Genomic DNA, 25,687 nt, shown 5'->3' with positions numbered 1-25,687 from the left:
GCTTAAAACGCCAACAGGGGTTCCCGCCCAGAATGGGTTAATGGTGCAAAAGGGACTGTACCTTCCACGTCTCATGTTGACATGAGGTCCCATTCCAGAGGTGCTAAATTTTCAGGAATCTTTGCAGAGCAAATTCTCTACTTTGGGGTATCTGTTTCAACAAGTTTTAGATGGTCATATCTCCTTCAATTATTGTCCAATTTCATTGAATGATACATCATATGAAAGCTTACATTCTGTACTTTAGTACTGTAATCTGTAAAAATCGAGTTGTGGCACTTTTTGCTGGAGTCTGTCACATATGGTCATTGTTTCCCAGCTTGTGGCTCGTCTATTGAGTAGGGAGGGAGAATCTTCCATAATACACAGCAATGGAATGTGCTGGATTTCAGTTGTCAGTTGTCATCAAAACCCCCAACAGGCGGATACGCATGGAGGTAGCGAATATGAAAGCATTTTGCGAATGCAGTGACAGTGTAGTCTGTAGTGAGTGTAGAAGATCAAAGAACACCAGACAATATAATTACTGTTTGTTTACTTCCCTGGAGGTTTGTGTGGGATCTGGTCTTGCTTTAGTATCAAGGAATATGTGTAGGTGGGCGGTCTCAGTACACTGAATGTTCTAGAGGTGAAGATTTATTCACAATGCTTTATCCACGACACACATACTGTACCTCACAGATACCATACAATCCCGACTCAATTTATAATAAAACGTTTCTGAACCTGAAACACATATTTGTATATGTCTCTAAATGTTTTGATGAATTGAACATGGTGGACCCCTCTTGTAAACAAGTGCAATGCTTAAGTGGGTCGTCCACTCACAGTTAACAGTCTTTGTATTGAGTTTGTGCTTGACATGTACTGTAATTCTGCAAACTGTTAATAAATATTTCAATCAATCAATCAATGATTTTCTCATAGCGTTTGGACACAAATCACTGAGAAATCAAATGCACAACTATAGGATTTCCCCCCCTCAATTGCATAACTGTGTGTGTGTGTGTGTGTGTGTGTGTGTGTGTGTGTGTGTGTGTGTGTGTGTGTGTGTGTGTGTGTGTGTGTGTGTGTGTGTGTGTGTGTGTGTGTGTGTGTGTGTGTGTGCGTGTGTGCGTGTGTGCGTGCGTGCGTTCATGTGTAATGTGTTTATCCTCTGTGTTGCAGGACATCCTGGGTCTCGGTCAGAAGCAGTCCTACAGGTCTAAGAGATCCCTGCTGGCTCCACCTATCACAGAGGAGCAGTCCTACCGGTCTAAGAGATCCCTGCTGGCTCCACCTATCACAGAGGAGCAGTCCTACCGGTCTAAGAGATCCCTGCTGGTTCCACCTATCACAGAGGAGCAGTCCTACAGGTCTAAGAGATCCCTGCTGGTTCCACCAATGATCATCACAGAGAACCAGAGAGCTCCGTTCCCCAGGATCATCGGCAGGGTGAGGAACACATGGGCTGAAGCAACTTACAACATTATGTTGTGAGTTGGCACTGGTGTGCTCTCTTGCTGTTCGTTTATCCAGTGCAGTCGATGGCGCTGCACACTGGGTGTGCCCAGTGCCCGCACTGAGCGACCCTACCCTGAAGCTGGGGTCGTCCGGTGTGATTCGTGTGAATGCGTCACAGCTGTGGTCGTTCGTAAATAAGGCCCACTGAACGCACTCTGTGACGTCACCCACCGCCCACCACACTCAACAAACTGACTGAATTAGCAACAACACCTTTCCTCATCCTGTCGTCCCTTCACAATTAAAGTGTTTCCCCTTTACCTCCCAATGCTGCACATGTCACCATGTTATTTACATAAAATAGGTGTAACTTTACTAACATTAACATTGTGGGAGAGAGCAAGGCAGTGAGTGAGCGAGAGAGAGGGCCAAGAGTGGTGGCGGTTGACTGAGGGGACTTCAGTGCACTGTACACTCTTGCTTCGTGTCCCAGGTTAGCTTGGTGTGGAATGTGCTAATTTGTCCCCTATATTCAAAGTCTGATTTCCATTGATTGTTGGCTGTGTTTAGCATGTATATGGCTGTGGAGTTTTGGTACAAAATCAAAACAACTTCCACTGTTTTTCATTAAAATGTCTTTGTCCGGTGGCACAGTTGGTAGTGCTGTCGCCTCACAGCTAGAAGGTCCTGGGTTTGATTCCCGCTGGGAACACTGTGGGCACTGGCGGCGTGTTCCCTCCTCCGCGTCATCTGTGCCCATACCCGAGGCGGGGGTTGGCAATAGGGCCTTTCTGTGTGGAGTTTGCATGTTCTCCCTGTGTCCCCTAGGGTAGATACCCTCACAAAAACATGCCGTAATCCTGGTCTCTAAACTACCTCCCCCTGGCCAGCCGGGGCACCTGATGGAGGGGAAAGGAACCGGTCGGAATAACGTGTCCCTTCCACGCGCTACGTCCGGCCGGGGAAATTCCCCTCTGTCAGGTGAAAAGAAGCAGCTTGGACTCCTCATGCATAGAAGGAGGCATGAGGTCAGTCCGCTGCCCCCCCAGGTTGGCAGAGGAAGTGTAGCGCCCAGGATTACATTAGATAATTGGCACTGGGTGAAAAAAAAACTGGGTTACAAAATCGTGGGATAAAAAAAAAATAATAATCTTTGTCCTACTGTCCAGTTGAGATTGTGTTGAAGTCCAGGTATACTTTTAGAGCTTCAATGCCATGTGCCATGTGATGTTGAACAATCCCTTTCGTTGCCTTTTTTGCATTGTTAATATTGTATTTGTGTTTCAGCCTTGCAGCTATTGTTTTACTCGTTTATCCGACATATATATATATATATATATATATATATATATATATATATATATATATATATATTAAACAACAGATAACAGCCAGCACCAGCAACTGTTTATTTAAACACATGTGAAAAATGTGGCAATTTTTAACTATTTGTTTGGGTTTGAAGTATTCTGGTCTCTGGCGTGCTGGTGTGTTGATTCCTTTTAGCTTGCTTTTTTTGGCAGGAGAAGGAAAAAAAAACTAACTAACAATAACGGACCAAGTCCTTTCAGGACTGCTTGGTCCTTTAAATAAAAAAAGATCATAGAAATAAATATACAATAAAGAGAGTTCCACCGTGTTCAGTTTGGAACATACAGACACAGGTTTGTGTTTCCACCGCATTGTGTTGGACGGAACAATTGTCATTGTTTGATGCCTAGCTGAATGGTTGGAGAGCTTGTCTGGAGAGAAGGAGTCTCCTGAGGTGTGAATCTCAGTAAGTTATGCTGAGAGGTGGCTCACCATCAGGTGGGATGAGATGTTGATCCATCATTTCTTGATCTTTCTGGAATGTGGTCTCGGTTGTTATTGTTGTTGTCGTCTGTTGTCGTTGGTTGCCATGGCTAACAGTTCCCACCTGATGCCGTGTGGAAGTTCTGATTGGTCCAGAGCGTACTGAATAACTTCTAGCTTGCATAACGTCTTAAGACAAGGACTCAAGTCTAAGATGAACAGCTCATCAGAGATAGTGAGAACTCCTTTGTATCCTCCAAAGAGGATGATACGATCTCCCACAATGCAACAGCACATAGCACGCATTGGACATGGTCCTTTCCCCTTGGGCTCAACCTTCTTCCAGGTGAAGGTCTCTGGACTGAATTTCCACACATCATTGAAGTTCTGGTTACCGTTGCAGCCACCAAATATGTACAGCTCTCCATTGCAGGTAAATGCTGAATGACAACAGCGTCCTTCTGGTAGAAGTTGAGCAGAAGGTGTGTCCAGCCAGGCGTTTGTCTCTGCGTCAAACACTCTGATGGTGTTGTAGACCCTCAAGAACCCCCTCCAGCCCCCGAATACAAACATCTTGGTACCAATGATGGTGGCAGAGTGAGCTGATGAAGCAGGAGGTGGAGTTCCTCTGGTGTTAATTAAAGTCCAGACCATTGTGCTGATGTCCAACTTGTACATGTCATTAGTGTATCCAGTCAGCTCGGTGTGTCCTCCATGGATAAACATGACCTCTACCAACACACAGGCTGAGTGGTATTTCCTCGCCTCTGGAACAGTCCCAGAAACCCTGGGTTGGAACCATCTGTGGGAGTCAACATCAAATGAATAAAGCACATTGCAGTAAGGCTCCCCTCCCCAGATGTAGACTGTATCTTCAATCAACACAGCTGTGTGGCCGCAGCGCATGGATGGAACCTCAAGGTGACCGTCACCTCTTCCAGGTTCCACTGGAGGTAACTTCTTCCAGCATAAAGACACTGTGTTGAAGAAATCCATCTGTTCCATGTTGTTGAAGGTCCTTCCATAACCGTAGCCTCCAAAGGAATACAGTTTGTTCCTCACTGCTACAGCAGCATGATAGACTCGCTTTGGTCCTCCTGCTTTGGAAACGGTCCAAGACAACATCTGTCTGTCTGTCTGTCTGTCTGTCTGTCTGTCTGTCTGTCTGTCTGTCTGTCTGTCTGTCTGTCTGTCTGACGTCTACAGACATTTTCAACACGGTGCATCATCTTATATCTTCTGGTGTGAAATCACACGAGACACAAACTGTTGCCATGCACGCCTTAACGACGCCAATTAGTGCAGCTGTTCTTCATCTGCACCCTTTGAACTCTATTGCTATATTTATTACTTCATTGCGGCTACTTTGGGATCTATGGATCTATGGATCTATGGATCTATGGGTCTTCCACACGTATAGCATAGTATAGTATATATGTATAGTTTATAATATAGTTTCATTATATAGATATTCCACTGTTACGTTCTTAGCTTACGCATGTTTCATGATAAATGCTTTTTATGTGATGTATTCCCATGCTTTTTTGTTCTTGCTTAATGTAAATCAGTCTGGATTAAGAGCGTCTGCTAAATGCCTAAATTGTAAATTGCTACAGCGTTCCCTAGCACTGAGCTGTGTTGTATTTTGAGGCTGTGTGTGTGTGTGTGTGTGTGTGTGTGTGTGTGTGTGTGTGTGTGTGTGTGTGTGTGTGTGTGTGTGTGTGTGTGTGTGTGTGTGTGTGTGTGTGTGTGTGTGTGTGTGTGTGTGTGTGTGTGTGTGTGTGTGTGCGTGCGCGGAATGTGCTCAAGCTGACTGGCTGAGCACGGAATGTGATGTATGGTGATAACAGTGCCGCTCACGTGTATTCTGGCTCTTTGAGGGGAGCTAGCGCCCCCTATGGCCAGCTTGGTGTGTTTGTGTGTTCTCAGGGAAGGCCTTAGGAATCTGGAGGCCCGTTTCAAGACCAAATATGAGGCCCCCACATACCTATGACATCATTATTTTGTTGAGGCCCCCCCTGAGGGTGGAGGCCCGTTTCAATTGAAACTGGTGAAACATACCTAAGGCCTCCTATGAGTAGTAAATATCTGCAACTAGTTTTGGACCCATCAAACAGTCGGTAGCCGGAGAGACTATATGGAGAACCAGATGATGTGTGAAGAACAGTGCAGCTTGTGGTAGCGAGCCACACGTTACATTTGGCACCAATTATGTACAGTATGTCAGAGTTAGTGTTTGATGGATCTCTCTGTGACAGAGAGAGAGAGAGGCACCTTTTGTCTTTAACACATTCTGACCTGAGATCAGATTCATACGAGGTTTCCACTGTACACACACTGGTTTGATGAACCCATTCTGACCTGAGATCAGATTCTAAAAATGTCAGTCGTTCTTCGATTTTTCAAAAATAGCAGACCTACAAGCTCGTAGCGCGCCACTCGGTGGCGCGCTACGAGCTTGTAGATCTGCTATTTTTAAATAGTTAAAGCATAACGTAATGCTAATACCAAAATGGGTGCCCGTTCAGAATGGGTTAATGTATGTCAGCGTTAGTGTTGGATGGATCTCTGTGTGACAGAGAGAGAGAGAGAGGCACCTTTTGTTGCGGCCGGACACATGGGGATCATCCACGGCGCTCTGTGGGCAGACGGGGAGCCTCCGTTCACACCGACATCTGAACACATAATGCAAGCGGAGCCGCTGCTCATCAGAGATAATTGGGCACTAGAGCCCCATCAGAGCCTTGTGAGCCTCGTGTTTATGCCATTCTGGGCGGGAACCCCTTTTTGGTGTTGGCATCATGTCATGCTTTAGCTATTGAAAAATAGCAGATCTACAAGCTCATAGCGCGCCACTGAGTGGCGCGCTACGAGCTTGTAGGTCTGCTATTTTTGAAAAATCGAAGAACGACTGACATAGAAACATAGCTTTTTCAGAAAACTGACAGGATGTAGAAGACATTTTTTTAGAATCTGATCTCAGGTCAGAATGGGTTATGCTAACACATGTCCTCTGTGTGAAACATCGGGGGTGCTGAGAGGACCAGGGACACAGTGTGAGACTGTGGGCTTTATTTGGGTGGGTTGTGAGCAAATCCACAGGGGGCTGTGTAGTGTTCAGAGAGAGAGAGAGAAGTGAGAAAGATTTTGTTCAAGGCGTTACCATAGAGTATATATATCTATAGAGAAGACACCCGAGTTCTCCTCCCATCCACTTGCATTAAGTTGCTCAAAAGCGCATGAGGCGGATTCACTCCTCCTTCCTGGTAGGAACAAAGTGCATTCTGGGATGGATTGCAATGGTGAGTGGCCCCAAACACATGAACGCGCTGCCGTTGAACGCGCACGAGCGTCGTCCGTCGTGGACGTGTACAATGATAGTCAACGGACAGCGCGTTCATGTGTTTGGGGCCAGGCTGCAATACCTTCATTCGGTCACTATGTCCATTTCGCCTCAAGATTTCCTCTGGGTGCCTTCTCTATAAATATATATACTCTAAGGGTGTTACAGATTCTGCAGTAATCATTAGCAATCAAACCATTTCCTTTCTACAACTACTTCCTCTCTCACCCTCTCTCCAATCTCCACACACACACACACACACACACACACACACACACACACACACACTATGGGCTATATCTTGCTAAACTAAACTAAACATGTTACTATTTAAAAAAAAAAACTTTTAAAATAGTTAAAATAGCTGATCTACAAGCTCACAATGTTTCGATGTAGATCGGCGGCTAGTTGAACTATTTTAAAATGTTTGTTTTTTTAAATAGTAAAACAAATGGCAAATTACCGGTAGTTTAGGGATAAGGTGACAAGATGGAGCTCAATATCTTCATGGCTTCATCTGTCCGTCCACTCTATAACTTCACTAGTCCTGAGTCCCTCTCCATACATGATGTAGTGTCCTCATTCTTCAGTGGTGCAACCACTTCTACATCCAGCATGCAATGTCCGTGTACCTGTTTGTGATGCGTGTACCTGTGTGAGCACGAGTGGTGTGCGCATGCGTGGAATTGGAACGAGAGAAGTATGCGACATGGCTGCCACCTGCTGGACGCAAACGATAGAGAATAAATTGTAACGATACAGAGAAGAAATTGGAATGATACAAATTGGAACGATACAGAGAACCAATAGACGGGAGTTGCACCACTTGGTTCACACTGGTGTGATTCTTTCTTTTACATATTATGAAACTACATAATGTAAGCTTTCATATTATGATGTATTGTTCATTGAAATTGGGAAAAGAAATGAAGAAGATATGACTATCTGAAACTTGTTGAACCGAAAACCCCAAAGTACAGAATTTCCCCTGCAAAGATTCCAAAGCTTTTTAGCACCTCTGGGCCCCAGGAATGGGTGTAATTACAACGACTTAATGACACTAAAACGACTTTCTGATGGAATAAAAACATTCTTTAACATTCCAACTGTGTTAATGTGGCTAAAAACGAAAATAAAATAAAAAAATAAGGGTATTTTGGTCTATTGTGTAGTTTCATTAGAGCCAACTTGTGGGTGAAAATACTGGAAGGGGTCACATATTGACAGTCAGGTTTGTAGCGGGCTGGCCATTAGTTCGACTAATCTAAACAGTCCAACAGATATTATAATAGTCAGATGCTACAGTGTGTTTATAGGCATAGGTTTTGTGAGGTTAATGTTGGGGTTAAGGTGAGGCTTGGTTATAATGAGCACCGTCTTGACCTGACTAAGTGAAATAGATTTTTCACACTTCTACTCATTATTTCTTCTCTCTCTCTGGGAAAGAGGCAGTCAGTAGACGTCCCTGGCTCTGGTGATTGTACACTGGACTGTACAGAAGCAGTGGTGATTGTACACTGGACTGTACAGAAGCAGTGGTGATTGTACACTGGACTGTACAGAAGCAGTGGTGATTGTACACTGGACTGTACAGAAGCAGTGGTGATTGTACACTGGACTGTACAGAAGCAGTGGTGATTGTACACTGGACTGTACAGAAGCAGTGGTGGTCCCTGGCTCTGGTGTTTGTACACTGGACTGTACAGAAGCAGTGGTGATTGTACACTGGACTGTACAGAAGCAGTGGTGATTGTACACTGGACTGTACAGAAGCAGTGGTGTCGCCATAGGAGGCCTTAAGTATGTTTCACCAGTTTCAATTGAAACGGGGCCCCACCCTCAGGGGGGCCTCAACAAAATAATGATGTCATAGGTATATGGGGGCCTCATATTTGGTCTTGAAACAGGCCTCCAGATTCCTAAGGCCGCCCCTGAGAACACACAACCACACCAAGCTGGCCATAGGGGGCGCTAGCTCCCCTCAAAGAGCCAGAATGCAAAATGCTTGTCATTCAGCCTCACTTTGAGTTGCTCAGTGGACTGTCTCTCACACAGCGATATGGAGAAACATATCACACCCGCGTGACGTGAGCGACACTGTTATCACCATATATCACATTCCGTGCTCAGCCAGTCAGCTTGAGCACATTCCGCGCATGCGCAAACACACACGTGCGCGCGGACGCACATGAGCGAACACGCACACACAAGCAAACACACACACACACACACACACACACACACACACACACACACACACACACACACACACACACACACACACACACACACACACACACACACACACACACACAGCACAGCTCAGTGTTAGGGAACGCTGTAGCAATTTACAATTTAGGCATTTAGCAGACGCTCTTAACCCAGAGTGATTTACATTAGGCAAGAACAAAAAAGCATGGGAATACATCACATAAAAAGCATTTATCATGAAACATGCGTAAGCTAAGAACGTAACAGTGGAATATCTATATAATGAAACTATATTATAAACTATACATATATACTATACTATGCTATACGTGTGGAAGACCCATAGATCCATAGACCCCAAGGTAGCCGCAATGAAGTAATAAATATAGCAATAGAGTTCAAAGGTTGCACTAATTGGCGTCGTTAAGTCGTGCATGGCAACAGTTTGTGTCTCGTGTGATGTCACAGCAGAAGATATAAGATGATGCACCGTGTTGAAAATGACTGTAGACGTCGAGAGAGAGAAGAGACAGACAGACAGACAGACAGACAGACAGACAGACAGACAGACAGACAGACAGACAGACAGACAGACAGACAGACAGACAGACAGCGTGATGTTGTCTTGGACCGTTTCCAAAGCAGGAGGACCAAAGCGATTTTGGCATGGTGCTGTAGCAGTGAGGAATAAACTGTATTCCTTTGGAGGCTGTGATGGAAGGACATTCATCAACATGGGACAGATGGATGTCCATGTCTTCAACACAGTGGCTTTATGCTGGAAGAAGTTACCTCCAGTGGAACCAGGAAGAGGAGACGGTCACCTTGAGGTTCCATCCATGCTCTACGGCCACACAGCTGTGTTGGTTGAAGATACAGTCTACATCTGGGGAGGGGCGCCTTACTGCAATGTGCTTTATGCATTTGATGTCGACTACCACAGATGGTTCCAACCCAGGGTTTCTGGGACTGTTCCAGAGGGGAGGAGCTGCCACTCAGCCTGTGTGTTGGAGAAGGTCATGTTTATCCATGGAGGAGACACCAAGCTGACTGGATACACTAATGACATGTACAAGTTGGACACCAGCACAATGGTCTGGACTTTAATTAACACCAGAGGAACTCCACCTCCTGCTTCACAACTTCACTCTGCCACCGTCATCGGGACAAAGATGTTTGTATTCGGGGGCTGGAGGTACCATGGGTGCTACAACACCATCAAAGTGTTTGACACAGAGACCAACGTCTGGCTGGACACACCTTCTGCTCAACTTCTACCAGAAGGACGCTGGAGTCATTCAGCATTTACCTACAATGGAGAGCTGTACATATTTGGTGGCTGGAACGATAACCAGACCTTCAATGATGTGTGGAAATTCAGTCCAGAGACCTTCTCCTGGAAGAAGGTTGAGCCCAAGGCGAAAGGACCATGTCCAATGCGTGGTATGTGCTGTTGCATTGTGGGAGATCATATCATCCTCTTTGGAGGATACAAAGGAGTTCTCACTATCTCTGATGAGCTGTTCATCTTAGACTTGAGTCCTTGTCTTAAGACGTTATGTAAGCTAGAAGTTATTCAGTACGCTCTGGACCAATCAGAACTCCCACACGACATCAGGTGGGAACTGGCAGCCATGGCAACCAACGACAACAGACGACAACAACAATAACAACCGAGACCACATTCCAGACGAAGGAACAGCAGAAAGATCAATAAATGATGGATCAACATCTCATCCCACCTGATGGTGAGCCACCTCTCAGCATCACTTACTGAGATTCAAACCTCAGGAGACTCCTTCTCTCCAGACAGGCTCTCTAACCATTCATTTAGGCATCAAACAATGACAATTGTTCCGTCCAACACAATGCGGTGGAAACACAAACCTGTGTCTGTATGTTCCAAACTGAACACGGTGGAACTCTCTTTATTGTATATTTATTTCTATGATCTTTTTTTATTTAAAGGACCAAGCAGTCCTGAAAGGACTTGGTCCTTTATTGTTATAGTTAGGTTTTTTTCCTTCTCCTTTTGCCAAAAAAATAAATAATAATAAACTCGGCCTACAGAAAAAAAATAATCTTAAAGACTATCTGGTACACAGCAAGCTAAAAGGAATCAACACACCAGCACGCCAGAGACTAGAATACTTCAAACCCAAACAAATAGTTAAAAATAGAACTACAAAACGCATGTTGGAGATTAAACAACGGATAACAGCCAGCACCAGCAACTGTGTTTATTTACAATATGTCGGAGAAACGAGTAAAACAATAGCTGCAAGGCTGAGACAACACAAATACAATATTAACAATGCAAAAAAGACAACTAAAAGGATTGTTCAACATTACATGGCACATGGCATTGAAGCTCTAAAAGTATCTGGACTTCAACACAATCCCAACTGGACAGTAGGACAAAGACGTTTTAATGGAAAACAGTGGATTAAGAACCTCAACACGGATTTTCCTGGAGGTTTAAACATGCCAAAATATTAGACAAGTTGTTTTGACAAATTAGCACATTCCACACCAAGCCAACCTGGGACACGAAGCAAGAGTGTACAGTGCACTGAAGTCCCCTCAGTCAACCCCCGCCACTCTTGTCTCTCTCTCTCTCTCTCTCTCTCTCGCTCTCGCTCTCTCTCTCGCTCACTCACTGCCTTGCTCTCTCCCACAATGTTAATGTTAAGTTAGTAAAGTTACATCTATTTTATGTAAATAACATGGTAAAATGTGCAGCATTGGGGGGTAAAGGGGAAACACTTTAATTGTGAAGGGACGACAGGATGAGGAAAGGTGTTGTTGCTAATTGTGGAGAGTACTGGCTGCATGTGATATTGAACAGTCAAACTATTCCTATCAATATACGGCTGTGTCAACAAAATAATGATGTCATAGGTATATGGGGTCCTCATATTTGGTCTTGAAACGGGCCTCCGGATTCCTAAGGCCGCCCCTGGGTGTCGCTATAGCTATATGCTCACTACACACTGAGCGTAGGGCAACACGTTGTGGGTGAAGTTCTATGTAGTTTAGACAGTTTTTGGTTTAGACTAGTCATTAGTCCTACATCTACAACCCATCTCAAACCCTCACCCTAAACCTAACCTCCCACGAGGCAGCACACCTAAACCTAACCTTAACCCATGTCTAACCAATGACTAGTCTAAACCTAACCTCCCACGGGGCAGCACACCTAAACCTAACCTTAACCCATGTCTAACCAATGACTAGTCTAAACCTAACCTCCCACGGGGCAGCACACCTAAACCTAACCTTAACCCATGTCTAACCAATGACTAGTCTAAACCTAACCTCCCACGAGGCAGCACACCTAAACCTAACCGTAACCCATGTCTAACCAATGCTGAGGGCAACGGGGTGCATACTTAGTTTAGACTATAGTCATTGGTTAGAAATGGGTCAAGGTTAGGTTTAGGTGTGCTGCCCCGTGGGAGGTTAGGTTTAGACTAGTCATTGGTTAGACATGGGTTAAGGTTAGGTTTAGGTGTGCTGCCCCGTGGGAGGTTAGGGTTAGACTAGTCATTGGTTAGACATGGGTTAAGGTTAGGTTTAGGTGTGCTGCCCCGTGGGAGGTTAGGTTTAGACTAGTCATTGGTTAGACATGGGTTAAGGTTAGGTTTAGGTGTGCTGCCCCGTGGGAGTTTAGGTTTAGACTAGTCATTGGTTAGACATGGGTTAAGGTTAGGTTTAGGTGTGCTGCCCCGTGGGAGGTTAGGTTTAGACTAGTCATTGGTTAGACATGGGTTAAGGTTATAGGTTTAGGTGTGCTGCCCCGTGGGAGGTTAGGTTTAGGGTGAGGGTTTGAGATAGTTGTAGGACTAATGACTGGTCTAACCAAAGACTAGTCTAAACCAAAAACTGTCTAAACTAAGTACTGCCGGTTACAAGAGAGGGAAATAAAATGAAGGAAACAGACGTTTAGAGAGGCTCCAGCATATGGGGCGGCGGTGGCTCAGGGGTAGAGTGGCTGGATGGTAACCGCAAGGTTGCCAGTTCGAACCCGGGCTCCCCCAGAGTTACTGTCGAAGTGTCCTTGAGCAAGACACTGAACCCCTAATTGCTCCCGATGTGCTAGTTGGTGCCTTGCATGGTTTCCGCTGCCATCGGTGTATGAATGTGTGTGTGAATGGGTGAATGTAATGCACAATCTCTGTAAAGCGCCTTGGATAAAGGCACTGTATAAATGCACCATTTACCATTTACCATTTACCAGGGACCCCTCAGAAGCCAATATTTCAGTTAAAAATGTTCGCTCTGAAATGTGTATTCGAAGATTTGCACCACATTTTCAGGACTTTTCAAAAATAGCAGACCTACAAGCTCGTAGCGCGCCACTCGGTGGCGCGCTATGAGCTTGTAGATCTGCTATTTCTCAATAGCTAAAGCATGACATAATGCTAACACCAAAAGGGGTTCCCGCCCCAAAATGGGTTAACTCATCAGCTTGAGATGTCACCAGCGTCTATACTCAGCTGCAGATCGGTTCCTCAACGTGTGTTTATCCTTGCTCACCTCAGGGTCCTCAGGCTCACCAATCAACAGAGGACTTCTCTCTGACATGAACACGACAGCTCCAATAAAACAGTGCTGCTGTCTGGCAGGAACGAATAGAACCCCCGGCTAATATTATAGCGAGGAGGAGAGCAGACACGTCTTCTGTACAGAGAAGAACATGCTGCCTCTCCTCTCCTCTCCTCTCTCTCTCTGCCTGTCAGCACGCCTTGCTGTTCATTTCTGCCACCTGTCTTCATCCCACATGCTACCAGGTGGCTGTCAACTAGCCCATTTTGGGGCGGGAACCCCTTTTGGTGTTAGCATCATGTTATGCTTTATAGCTATTGAAAAATAGCAGATCTACAAGCTCGTAAGCGCGCCACCGAGTGGCGCGCTTACGAGCTTGTATAGGTCTGCTATTTTTTGAAAAATCGAAGAATGACTGACATAGAAACATGGATTTTTCAGAAAACTGTCAGGATGTAGAAGACATTTTTAGAATCTGATCTCAGGTCAGAATGGGCTAGTTTACATGTTATCTTTATTCTGACAATCTTTCATTCTTTCTTCATGTCGCTCACTCAATCAATGCCCCCCCTGTCTGTCTGTCTGTCTGTCTGTCTGTCTGTCTGTCTGTCTGTCTGTCTGTCTGTCTGTCTGTCTGTCTGTCTGTCTGTCTGTCTGTCTGTCTCTCTGTGTCTGTCTGTGTGTCTGTCTGTGTCTGTGTCTGTCTGTGTCTGTCTGTCTGTCTGTCTCTGTGTCTGTCTGTGTCTGTCTGTCTGTCTCTCTCTCTCCATCCTTGTCTCTCTTCCCATTTCAACCAGGCTGATAAATAATTGCACTGATGCTGCTGCCGCTGCACAGTGTGTGATCTGCAGAGTAAAGAAGTGTATAGCAGCGAGCCAGTCACAGTCAGCCGTGGCGTTTATTCTAATTGATGCTTTGCCTCACCAAGAAGGGATTGATCCTCCCTTTTAATTCCCATCTGTTCTTCACATGAATAATCAGACCTGTGTGTATGGACGGCTGTTTGCAAAAATGCACATGCATGGCATGCAGAGGATAAGAAGAGCTTAACACATTCTGACCTGAGATCAGATTCTATAAATGTCTTCTACATCCTGACAGTTTTCTGAAAAAGCTATGTTTCTATGTCAGTCGTTGTTCGATTTCTTTCAAAAAATAGCAGACCTACGAGCTCGTAGCGCGTCACTCGGTGGCGCGCTATGAGCTTGTAGATCTGCTATTTTTCAATAGCTAAAGCATAGCATAATGCTAACACCAAAAGGGGTTCCCGCCCCAAAATGGGTTAAATATAGGAACGGAGTAAACAGCAGGTTTGTGTGGTTCTGTCCTCCAGAGCTTAATCAGACCAGTGTGTGTCCAGTGGAAACCTCGTATGAATCTGATCTCAGGTCAGAATGGGTTAATCAGACCAGTGTGTGTCCAGTGGAAACCTCGTATGAATCTGATCTCAGGTCAAAATGGGTTAATCAGACCAGTGTGTGTCCAGTGGAAACCTCGTATGAATCTGATCTCAGGTCAGAATGGGTTAATCAGACCAGTGTGTGTCCAGTGGAAACCTCGTATGAATCTGATCTCAGGTCAGAATGGCTTAACAGAGGAGTGAGAGTGACTCAGTTAGGAAAGGCTAGATATAACCTCCTGTCTTTCGCTGCAGGCGATATAGAAATCTAGCCTCACTTTTAGTTTTTCATGATGCTCTTTTGATGTCTCACTTTGTTTTATACTTTTTCAGTGTAAAGTCAGCCTCTTTGTTATAACGATGACGTTATAGGCATACACATGAGGGCATACGCCTGTGGTTTTTGGGCGCAGCGGGGAGCAGGATGGGTGGGTGGGAGGTGGGGGGGGGGGGGGGGGGGGGGCTGCAGAACAGTGTTTAGATAGGGAGGAGGGTGAAATTATGACTGGCAATTGCTGCTGTCAAGAAACCCTGTTTGAAATAGACACTCATCCTTTCTAAGGGGCCCTAAGGATGAATACAAAATGTCTTGATTTACATACATGAGTTTCTTTGATAGAATAGAAGTAGGCCTACTTGATTGATCCCCAGAGGGGAATTAACCCATTCTGACCTGAGATCAGATTCATACGAGGTTTTCCACTGGACACACACTGGTCTGATGAACCCATTCTGACCTGAGATCAGATTCTAAAAAATGTCAGTCGTTCTTCGATTTTTCAAAAAATAGCAGACCTACAAGCTCGTATCGCGCCACTCGGTGGCGCGATATGAGCTTGTAGATCTGCTATTTTTCAATAGCTAAAGCATAACATGATGCCGACACCAAAATGGATGCCCGGTCAGAATGGGTTAACTACATCCATGCAGGTATTGGTTTGCATAAACTGTAGCCCCTATTCATGTCATCGACACTCCATGATTTGCCAACCAAAGAAAAGTCATTAGGAAATAAATAGCAAAGCGAATAGCGTTGGCACAGTCGGTATAGCGCTGTCGACCTCACATCTAGATGGTCCTGGTTCGATTCCCCGCCGGGGACACTGAGGACACTGGGCGGCGGCGGTGGTGGCTCAGGGGTGGCAACCGCAAGGTTGCCAGTTCGAACCCTGTGGTCTCCCCCAGAGTTTGTGTCGAAGTGTCCTTGAGCAAAGACACTGAAGCCCTGATTGCTCCTGATGTGCTGGTGTTGGTGCCTTGCATGGTTTCTGACGCCATCGGTGTGTGAATGTGTGTGTGATTGAATGGGTGGTGATGATGATGATGATGATGAAGATGAATGGGGAGTGAGAGAGACAGATAGTTAGTTTAGTAACAGGGATGGTTCTTGTCAAAGTAACAAGCAGGGATGTGATGAGCACGTGGAGGAGAGGGACGAGTGGCTTGAAGGGTGGAGACAGAGCTCCATTTTCACTCTCAAGTGGCGAGTAGAAAGGTGTTCTTCTTCAGCCTGTTAGTGTCCCTCACATGGAGAGAAGACAGGTGTTCTTCTTCTTCAGCCTGTGTCCCTCACATGGAGAGAAGAAAGGTGTTCTTCTTCTTCAGCCTGTGTCCCTCACATGGAGAGAAGAAAGGTGTTCTTCTTCTTCAGCCTGTGTCCCTCACATGGAGAGAAGAAAGGTGTTCTTCTTCTTCAGCCTGTGTCCCTCACATGGAGAGAAGTGTCTTATTAAAGGTGACCGCCTTGCATCCCTGTGCTGCTGCTACACAGAGGAGACTAGAGAGACATTGATGAGGGGAAGGATGGGGGGTGATTGACATGTACTCTGCGTGCGTGCGTGCGTGCGTGCGTGCGTGTGTGCGAGAAGCAACACTGGAAGCTGCCTGTAGATTATAATATACAGGTAAAGGTAATTGTCTTAAAACACTTTCAGGGCTTTGAATTAATACATCCATTCTACCGAGGCTGCCAGGATTGTTACCTTTGGAGCATATATACTATATCTGTGCCTTTGATCGCCTGAAAATAGTTCCATGTCTTGTTGTTGTTGTCGAAGAGAAAAAATAATGTGACCGTCGCGAACCGGGAACAACAACAGTCAGCGAGGGCTGCTGCAGTGCAGTTAGAAGAACTACCGTTCACTTGCATTGAACTCATTTTCCCAGAAGCCCTTGCAGCCCATGCAGAGCACGGGTCGATTTCCAGGTTTCGTCGTCATAACGCGCGGCCTCGTCCTCCAGGTCCGCGACAAATCCCCTATTTATTTTAAATTATTACAAAACGGCGAATTAAACACATAAAACAAGTAGCGGGTTTAGCGTATTTCGCAGGCGGGAACGATGGATTAAATGGCGTGTAAAACGGGTTATGCAGCTAAACTGTTTTAACACGGAGCCCACCAGAAGCGTAGAAAGTGTAGATAAACTTTTGTCTGGCAGCACGCCTGAAGCTTTATATTCTTTAATCCATTGTAGCCCAGTCCAAAATTAATCATTTAATTCATTTAGACTACTGGCTAAAATTACTGTACCAAATAAATAGATTAAAACATTTAAACATTATCCTAAAAACACCCTGAATGCATGTGGTTTAAATGGGGTCAAATATGGAAGAAGCCATGTATTGAAATGGGAAACTAATTCACAGTGAAACCTTGAGTTGAAACCTTGAATTAGTGCATTGGGCCTTTAATGCCTAGTTTGCTTGCATTGAACATTGCCCAGCACATGGTGTGCTGGGCACACAACCGTGTTAGCAGAAGTTGTGTCAATCTTGTTTTCTTTTGTTTTTGATTTGTTCATGCTTAATTGACAGCCAATCAAGAGTCCAGTCTCAGGTGGAGGTGGGTTCTCAGAGCCAGCTAGGGGACAGGTGTTCTAAATCAGCCCAAACGCCTCTAATGAGTCATTCTAACAGAGACAGGCAGAGTGAGAAGTCACAGTTTGTTCAGTTGATCCTGTGTGAAGAGAAACTAAGTTTGTAACAGTTATCCTGTATGGTGTGAACTTTCTTGATCTGCAAGAGGTAAATATGCCTGTGTAATATGTGACCAGTGCCAGTGCAGAGCTACCAACCTGCACACATTTTGTGTACCAACCATGCAATTCTAGGCGTATAGACACCTAGAATTGCGTGGTTGGTACACAAAATGTGTGCAGGTTGGTAGCTCTGCCAGTGGTTTAATATACAAGGGGGCCATGGTCATTTTTTCAGTTCTTTACATATTATGAAACTGCACACTGTAACCTTTCATATGATGTATTGCTCATTGAAATTGGGGGGGAAGATATGAAGAAGATATGACCATTTGAAACTTGTTGAATTGGAAACCTGAAACCTGACGATTGTGTACAAAAAAGCGGATTTTAGCGGAATTTGCATACTTTGAAAGGAAAGCTGATTTTCTGATTAGCATTGGTTAGCATTGCTTAACCCAATTGTTAAAACATTAGACATAGTGACTTGTTTAAGCAATTGCAACGAGTCAACGACTTAATGACACTAAAACGACTTTCTGATGGAATAAAAACATTCTTTAACATTCCAACTGTGTTAATGTGGCTAAAAACGAAAACCACCAAAAAAAGAAATGAATTGTATTTTCATCTTAACTGTATATCAACTGTGCCGACTTGTGGTTGAAATCACTGGACTGGGACACATATGTATCCATGTTTTGATCGGAATCTCATCGATAGCTGTCTCTCGTTTTGCATCCCAGTGTAAAGTGTGACAGTGGCATACACATGTGCTGCTTTCAATGGCCTGTATCTCCAAATCGACGTCGTTTCTGGTGAAAACAAGGTTTTTCAACGGCCGACAGCAGGAGGCGCTGTAGATACTCCCGGTCGGGTTTTTTTCTGCACCGAGCGAGAGAACAACAACAACCGGTCAAGACACCACACACACACACCATTGCGTCATCTTAACATCCGGTTACGGGTATTTGGCTCTTCAAAATAAGGGTTGTAAGGGGGAAAAAACTTTGGCAATGCGCGATAAATAGAATAATTAACCCATTCTGAACGGGAACCCATTTTGGTGTTAGCATCGTGTTATGCTTTAGCTATTTAAAAATAGCAGATCTACAAGCTCGTAGCGCGCCACCGAGTGGCGCGCTACGAGCTTGTAGGTCTGCTATTTTTGAAAATTCTCAGAACGACTTGACATTTTTAGAATCTGATCTCAGGTCAGAACGGGTTAATCAGACCAGTAGTGTGTGTCCCAGTGGAAACCTCGTATGAATCTGATCTCAGGTCAGAACGGGTTAATCCTGGCGGGGCGTCACTAGCAGTTTTCTAAGTTACTCACTGATACATTCTAGGCTATTTGGTTAATAACTCCAGTAGAATACAAGCTGTGCACTCTCGTGATATAACTGAAATATTAAAACAGAGCAGCAGGGTACAATGTACAGGCTGAGGCTACACATGAATTATACATGGCATTGAAATAATCACACAGAGAGTAGGATGCTTGTTATTATAGTGATGTATCTGAACCAGGGGAATCTGTGCTGCAGATGATTGATCTTTTCCTTTATTTACCCCAGAGTAGTAGCAGAGCACAAGTGCTCATTTTCAGCAACGCCATAGAGACACACAGACAGACACACACAGTACAGGACCACTTTTCAACCTATCTTCATATAATAGGTCCTCACTAATAATCATGGGAAAAAAATGGCACAATTTCTTTCTACTCGGTCTGTGTCTCATATAGGAGGGCTGTGGGCAGGTCAGAAACCGTCTTCCAGTGACATCATCGATGGGGAATACAAGCTAATAGAAACTGCAGGCTTTCTAGTCCTGAAAAGTTGCAATGCGAAAATGGAAGCCATCGTTCTCTCACGATGATGAAAATCTAAACAGTTTTGTAAAATAATCTTGTTTAAAAAATAATCTGCCTAATGATGATGTTTCTGAACTGCCCACAGCCCTCCTATGAGAGAAAATAATCGTGCCATTTTATCATGATTATTAGTGAGGACCCATTATATGAAGATAGGTTGAAAAGTGGTGAAGTGGTCCTTTAAAACCTGCATTAGAAGCTGACCAGTACAACCACAGTCTTATTACTAAGCAGCTCCACTGGAGCAGTTTGGGGGTTCAGTGCCTTGCTCAAGGGCACTTCAGCGGTGTTGGGTGAGTGATGAGTCTGATGACCAATCACTTCCTGATCCAGATTTTTCTTCCCCGTACGGGGGAATCGAACCGGCAACCTTTCGGCAACAAACCCTTAGGCCACCCGGCTGAGAAGAGAAGCAGCCGAGGCAAGTCGATAGTTCTGGTCAGTTTTATTGAACAGGAATCTCTCGGTTTTAAGGTCGCCACAGACAAATGACCTTGACTTCCTGGAGTCACACAGCAGTGTCCACCAGGACCAAATCAGCAGATACCAATGTGAGCAGATCGACAAAAATAAATCCACCTTTAGTTCATTTTTGGAAACCAGACCTTCAAAATCTCTTCCAAATCCGTCAACAAGGCCTGTCATATGCACTGGAAAAATATGTGTAGTTTATGGCTGCTCCAACAGTAGAGATGAACCTGTGTAGTTTATGGCTGCTCCAACAGTAGAGATGAACCTGTGTAGTTTATGGCTGCTCCAACAGTAGAGATGAACCTGTGTAGTTTATGGCTGCTCCAACAGTAGAGATGAACCTGTGTAGTTTATGGCTGCTCCAACAGTAGAGATGAACCTGTGTAGTTTATGGCTGCTCCAACAGTAGAGATGAACCTGTGTAGTTTATGGCTGCTCCAACAGTAGAGATGAACCTGTGTAGTTTATGGCTGCTCCAACAGTAGAGATGAACCTGTGTAGTTTATGGCTGCTCCAACAGTAGAGATGAACCTGTGTAGTTTATGGCTGCTCCAACAGTAGAGATGAACCTGTGTAGTTTATGGCTGCTCCAACAGTAGAGATGAACCTGTGTAGTTTATGGCTGCTCCAACAGTAGAGATGAACCTGTGTAGTTTATGGCTGCTCCAACAGTAGAGATGAACCTGTGTAGTTTATGGCTGCTCCAACAGTAGAGATGAACCTGTGTAGTTTATGGCTGCTCCAACAGTAGAGATGAACCTGTGTAGTTTATGGCTGCTCCAACAGTAGAGATGAACCTGTGTAGTTTATGGCTGCTCCAACAGTAGAGATGAACCTGTGTAGTTTATGGCTGCTCCAACAGTAGAGATGAACCTGTGTAGTTTATGGCTGCTCCAACAGTAGAGATGAACCTGTGTAGTTTATGGCTGCTCCAACAGTAGAGATGAACCTGTGTAGTTTATGGCTGCTCCAACAGTAGAGATGAACCTGTGTAGTTTATGGCTGCTCCAACAGTAGAGATGAACCTGTGTAGTTTATGGCTGCTCCAACAGTAGAGATGAACCTGTGTAGTTTATGGCTGCTCCAACAGTAGAGATGAACCTGTGTAGTTTATGGCTGCTCCAACAGTAGAGATGAACCTGTGCAGTTTATGGCTGCTCCAACAGTAGAGATGAACCTGTGTAGTTTATGGCTGCTCCAACAGTAGAGATGAACCTGTGTAGTTTATGGCTGCTCCAACAGTAGAGATGAACCTGTGTAGTTTATGGCTGCTCCAACAGTAGAGATGAACCTGTGTAGTTTATGGCTGCTCCAACAGTAGAGATGAACCTGTGTAGTTTATGGCTGCTCCAACAGTAGATATGAACCTGTGTAGTTTATGGCTGCTCCAACAGTAGTGGCAACATTCAACATTCAACTATCCACCGCGGTGGCCAAGACCAGAGCCATATAGAGTAATGGTCGAGACGAAGCAGTGAAAGATACACAACGTCAGTCTTACCCAATACCCAATCTTTCTGATGTATGAACACAAGGCTGCTGTACTTTATTATACCTCATACTTTAAATGCTTATAGTATGAGGTACAAAGACATCCTGAACCATTGCTTGAGAACACTCAGTGGTCTATTTTGTCCACCACATGCCAAGCGCGTACTGTTGCTGCTGTGTGCGTGTGTGTGTGTGTGTGTGTGTGTGTGTGTGTGTGTGTGTGTGTGTGTGTGTGTGTGTGTGTGTGTGTGTGTGTGTGTGTGTGTGTGTGTGTGTGTGTGTGACTCTAACATGAAACTAACATGTGGTATTTATTAGGGCTGCACGATATGGACAAAAATTCATATCACGCTATATATGGCAGATATCTCGATATCGATACGATATAATTCATATCACGATATATATGGCAGATATCTCCATATCGATACGATACGATATATCGTGCAGCCCTAGTGTGTGTGTGTGTGTGTGTGTGTGTGTGTGTGTGTGTGTGTGTGTGTGTGTGTGTGTGTGCGTGTGTGCGTGTGTGCAGGACAGAGGGACAAACGCAGTGATGGTTTATTTTCCGAGGGGCACACTGAGGCTAAAACAGAGGGCTGGCTTTAGATGTGGACGATATATCCATATGTCGACGATATATCTATATTGCGATACCGTTGCCTTTTTGCGATACTGATATTGTGCATGTTCATACCTCGATAACGAAACGATAACGATATATTGTGCAGCCTTCGTATTTATTACTCACTGCTGTTTGCTGCTGTACTGTATATATGAATCTAACATGTTGTGTATCTGTGTGTGTGTTTGTCTCTCACCTGCCTGGCCCTGTTGCTGTGATGCCTCTGTCTGCTGCTGGCCATGACAGTCCCATGTGAGTATATATATATATATATATGGCATCTTAAAGGATCACTTCACCACTTTTCAACCTATCTTCATATAATAGGTCCTCACTAATAATCATGAAAAAAATGTGCAATTATTTCCTACTCGGTCTGTGTCTCATAGGAGGGCTGTGGGCAGTTCAGCATCGATGGGGAATACAAGCTAATAGAAGCTGCAGGCTGATTTTTTGTAAAAAAAAAATCTGCCTAATCTGCCTAAATCTGCCTAATGATGATGTCACTGGAAGACGGTTTCTAAACTGCCCACAGCCCTCCTATGAGACACAGACTGAGTAGAAAAAAAAACGTGCCATTTTTGCATGATTATTAGTGAGGACCTATTATATGAAGATTGAAGGTTGAAAAGTGGTGAAGTGGTCCTTTAAGTCTCCAGGTCATGGTATGAGTGTCACATAAAACCGCAGTCAACTTATACAAGCGTGTGTGTGTGTGTGTGTGTGTGTGTGTGTGTGTGTGTGTGCGTGCGTGCGTGCGTGCGTTCCACAGGTGATCTCAGCAGAGAAGCGGGTGAACCATATGTTCCACCTGAGCGGCCCCGGAGCAGACCTGGACCCCAGAGGCGTGTTCACCATCGACATGGACTCGGGGGACGTGTCGGTCACGCGCTCACTGGACCGAGAGGCCATCGACTCCTACACGGTCAGTCAGCTCAGTCTCACCACGGTGGCCATATGGAGCTTATACTTTACTTTACTTTAATCCTCTTCGTCCCAGGTGGGACATAACTTAAAGGACAACTTTAGTTTTTTTCAACCAAGGTTCATGTTTTAGGTTGTTATTAGAGAAAGTAAAAGATGAGTGTTCATTTTTATTCATTTGCTGGGGTTTTAGGGATTTTAGCGGTTTTTGACAGGGGGGCGGGGGCATTCGAGCATGGGGGCTAAATATGTATTTATTTACAAAATATTATGGCGATTTATTTTTTTAGTCCTACTAAACCCCAGGAAATTACATCTGGCCACAGAAATTCACAGGATCTACTGAATGTAAAGGTAGCCTATTGGGGGGAAGCCACACTGTGTTATAGGCTCAATATGTCAGTTTACAATTTACAATTTAGGCATTTAGCAGACGCTCTTAATCCAGAGCGATTTACATTAAGCAAGAACAAAAAAGCATGGGAATACATCACATAAAAACATTTATCAAGAAACATGCGTAAGCTAAGAAAGTAACAGTGGCATATCTATATAATGAAGCTATACATATAAACTATACATCTATACTACTATGCTATACATATGTACTATGACGTGCTATGACTACATACAATGCAATTATAGTGCTGTCTACATAATATGCTATAAGTCTGTATCAAATGCTATCTAAGTCTACAGAAATGCTATCTAAGGGGGTGGGGTAAGTGCTATGGGCCATGATGGAGTCTGAAAAGGTGGGTTTTCAGACTACGGCGGAAGATTGGGAGTGATGCTGCAGTTCTGACTGCAATGGGAAGTGCATTCCACAGTTTTGGAGCCAGAAGGGAGAAGAGTTTGGGACGTGTGGAGCGTTGTCCCGGCGTTTTTAGTGAGGGTACTTCCAGCTTCCCTGCGTTGGCTGATCTGAGTGCGCGGGAGGGTTTGTAGGGTTCGATCATACTTGCAAGATATGGGGGAGCCATACCTTTGGTTGCTTTGAATGCCAGCATCAGAGTTTTGTATTCTGTGCGGGCAGCGACCGGGAGCCAGTGGAGGGAACGGAGCAGGGGGGAGACATGTGAGAATTTTGGCTGGTTGAAGACCAAGCGAGCTGCGGCATTTTGGATCAGCTGGAGAGGCTTAAGTGCACATGCTGGTAGGCCAGTAAGGGGGGAGTTACAATAGTCGAGTTTTGACAAGACTGTTGTCTGGATTAGGAGCTGGGCTGATTCCTGGGTGAGGAACGGGCTAATTCGTCGTATGTTATAGAGTGTGAACCTACAGGATCGAGTGACAGCTGTGATGTGAGTTTTGAACGAGAGCTGACTGTCCAGGACAACACCAAGATTCCTGGCTGTTGGGACAGACGTTACCAGGGCGTTGTGTACGGAAATAGTTAGCTCCCGCATAGGGCAGGACTTAGCTGGGAAGAAGAGAAGCTCAGTCTTGTCTGGGTTCAGTTTGAGGTGGTTGGAGGACATCCACTGTGAGATGTCAGCCAGGCATGCAGTGATGCAGCAATACAGCCTCATCAAAGTTGGTGTTGTGAGTTTATATATTGTTAATTACTTCCATGAGAGGGAGAGAAGGTGGTGGAGTTAGTTGCTTTAGCAGACATTTTGAGGGTCCAGTTTGGAGTTAAGAGGTTTTGTCCAAAGCACTTTTTACTACTTTCCATTGGTTCAATATTTTTGTAACAACACACAGACCTAAAGGGTGTTCAATAGCACTGATTTATGGAACAACACACAGACGTAAAGGGTGTTCAATAGCACTGATTTATGGAACATCACACAGACGTAAAGGGTGTTCAATAGCACTGATTTATGAAACAACACACAGACGTAAAGGGTGTTCAATAGCACTGATTTATGAAACAACACACAGACGTAAAGGGTGTTCAATAGCACTGATTTATGAAACAACACACAGACGTAAAGGGTGTTCAATAGCACTGATTTATGAAACAACACACAGACTTAAAGGGTGTTCAATAGCACTGATTTATGAAACATCACACAGACCTAAAGGGTGTTCAATAGCACTGATTTATGAAACAACACACAGACTTAAAGGGTGTTCAATAGCACTGATTTTTGAAACAACACACAGACATAAAGGGTGTTCAATAGCACTGATTTATGAAACAACACACAGACGTAAAGGGTGTTCAATAGCACTGATTTATGAAACAACACACAGACATAAAGGGTGTTCAATAGCACTGACTTATGAAACAACACACAGACGTAAAGGGTGTTCAATTGCACTGATTTATGAAACAACACACAGACGTAAAGGGTGTTCAATAGCACTGATTTATGAAACAACACACAGACGTAAAGGGTGTTCAATAGCACTGATTTATGAAACAACACACAGACATAAAGGGTGTTCAATAGCACTGATTTATGGAACATCACACAGACGTAAAGGGTGTTCAATAGCACTGATTTATGAAACAACACACAGACGTAAAGGGTGTTCAATAGCACTGATTTATGAAACAACACACAGACATAAAGGGTGTTCAATAGCACTGATTTATGGAACATCACACAGACGTAAAGGGTGTTCAATAGCACT

General features: G+C 44.5%; 1 protein-coding gene across 1 annotated transcript in view; it reads left to right on the top strand.

Annotated features, from left to right (window-relative positions):
• The window catches only part of cdh13 (cadherin 13, H-cadherin (heart)), a gene marked incomplete at both ends in the record, with an annotated part of 198,310 nt that overhangs the window by 19,287 nt on the left and 153,336 nt on the right, over positions 1-25,687 (top strand). Inside the window, 2 exons of the mRNA XM_083762865.1 lie at positions 1,168-1,434; positions 22,950-23,102. Of these exons, the coding sequence (XP_083618991.1) occupies positions 1,168-1,434; positions 22,950-23,102 (420 nt within the window). The remainder of the gene's footprint in view (positions 1-1,167; positions 1,435-22,949; positions 23,103-25,687) is intronic.

The sequence above is a fragment of the Protomyctophum parallelum genome, assembly GCF_964188405.1.
Source record: "Protomyctophum parallelum genome assembly, chromosome: 4".
NCBI lineage: Eukaryota > Metazoa > Chordata > Actinopteri > Myctophiformes > Myctophidae > Protomyctophum > Protomyctophum parallelum.
The sequence above is the reverse complement of the archived record's forward strand: the minus strand, read 5'-3'. Positions and strand labels throughout refer to the sequence as shown.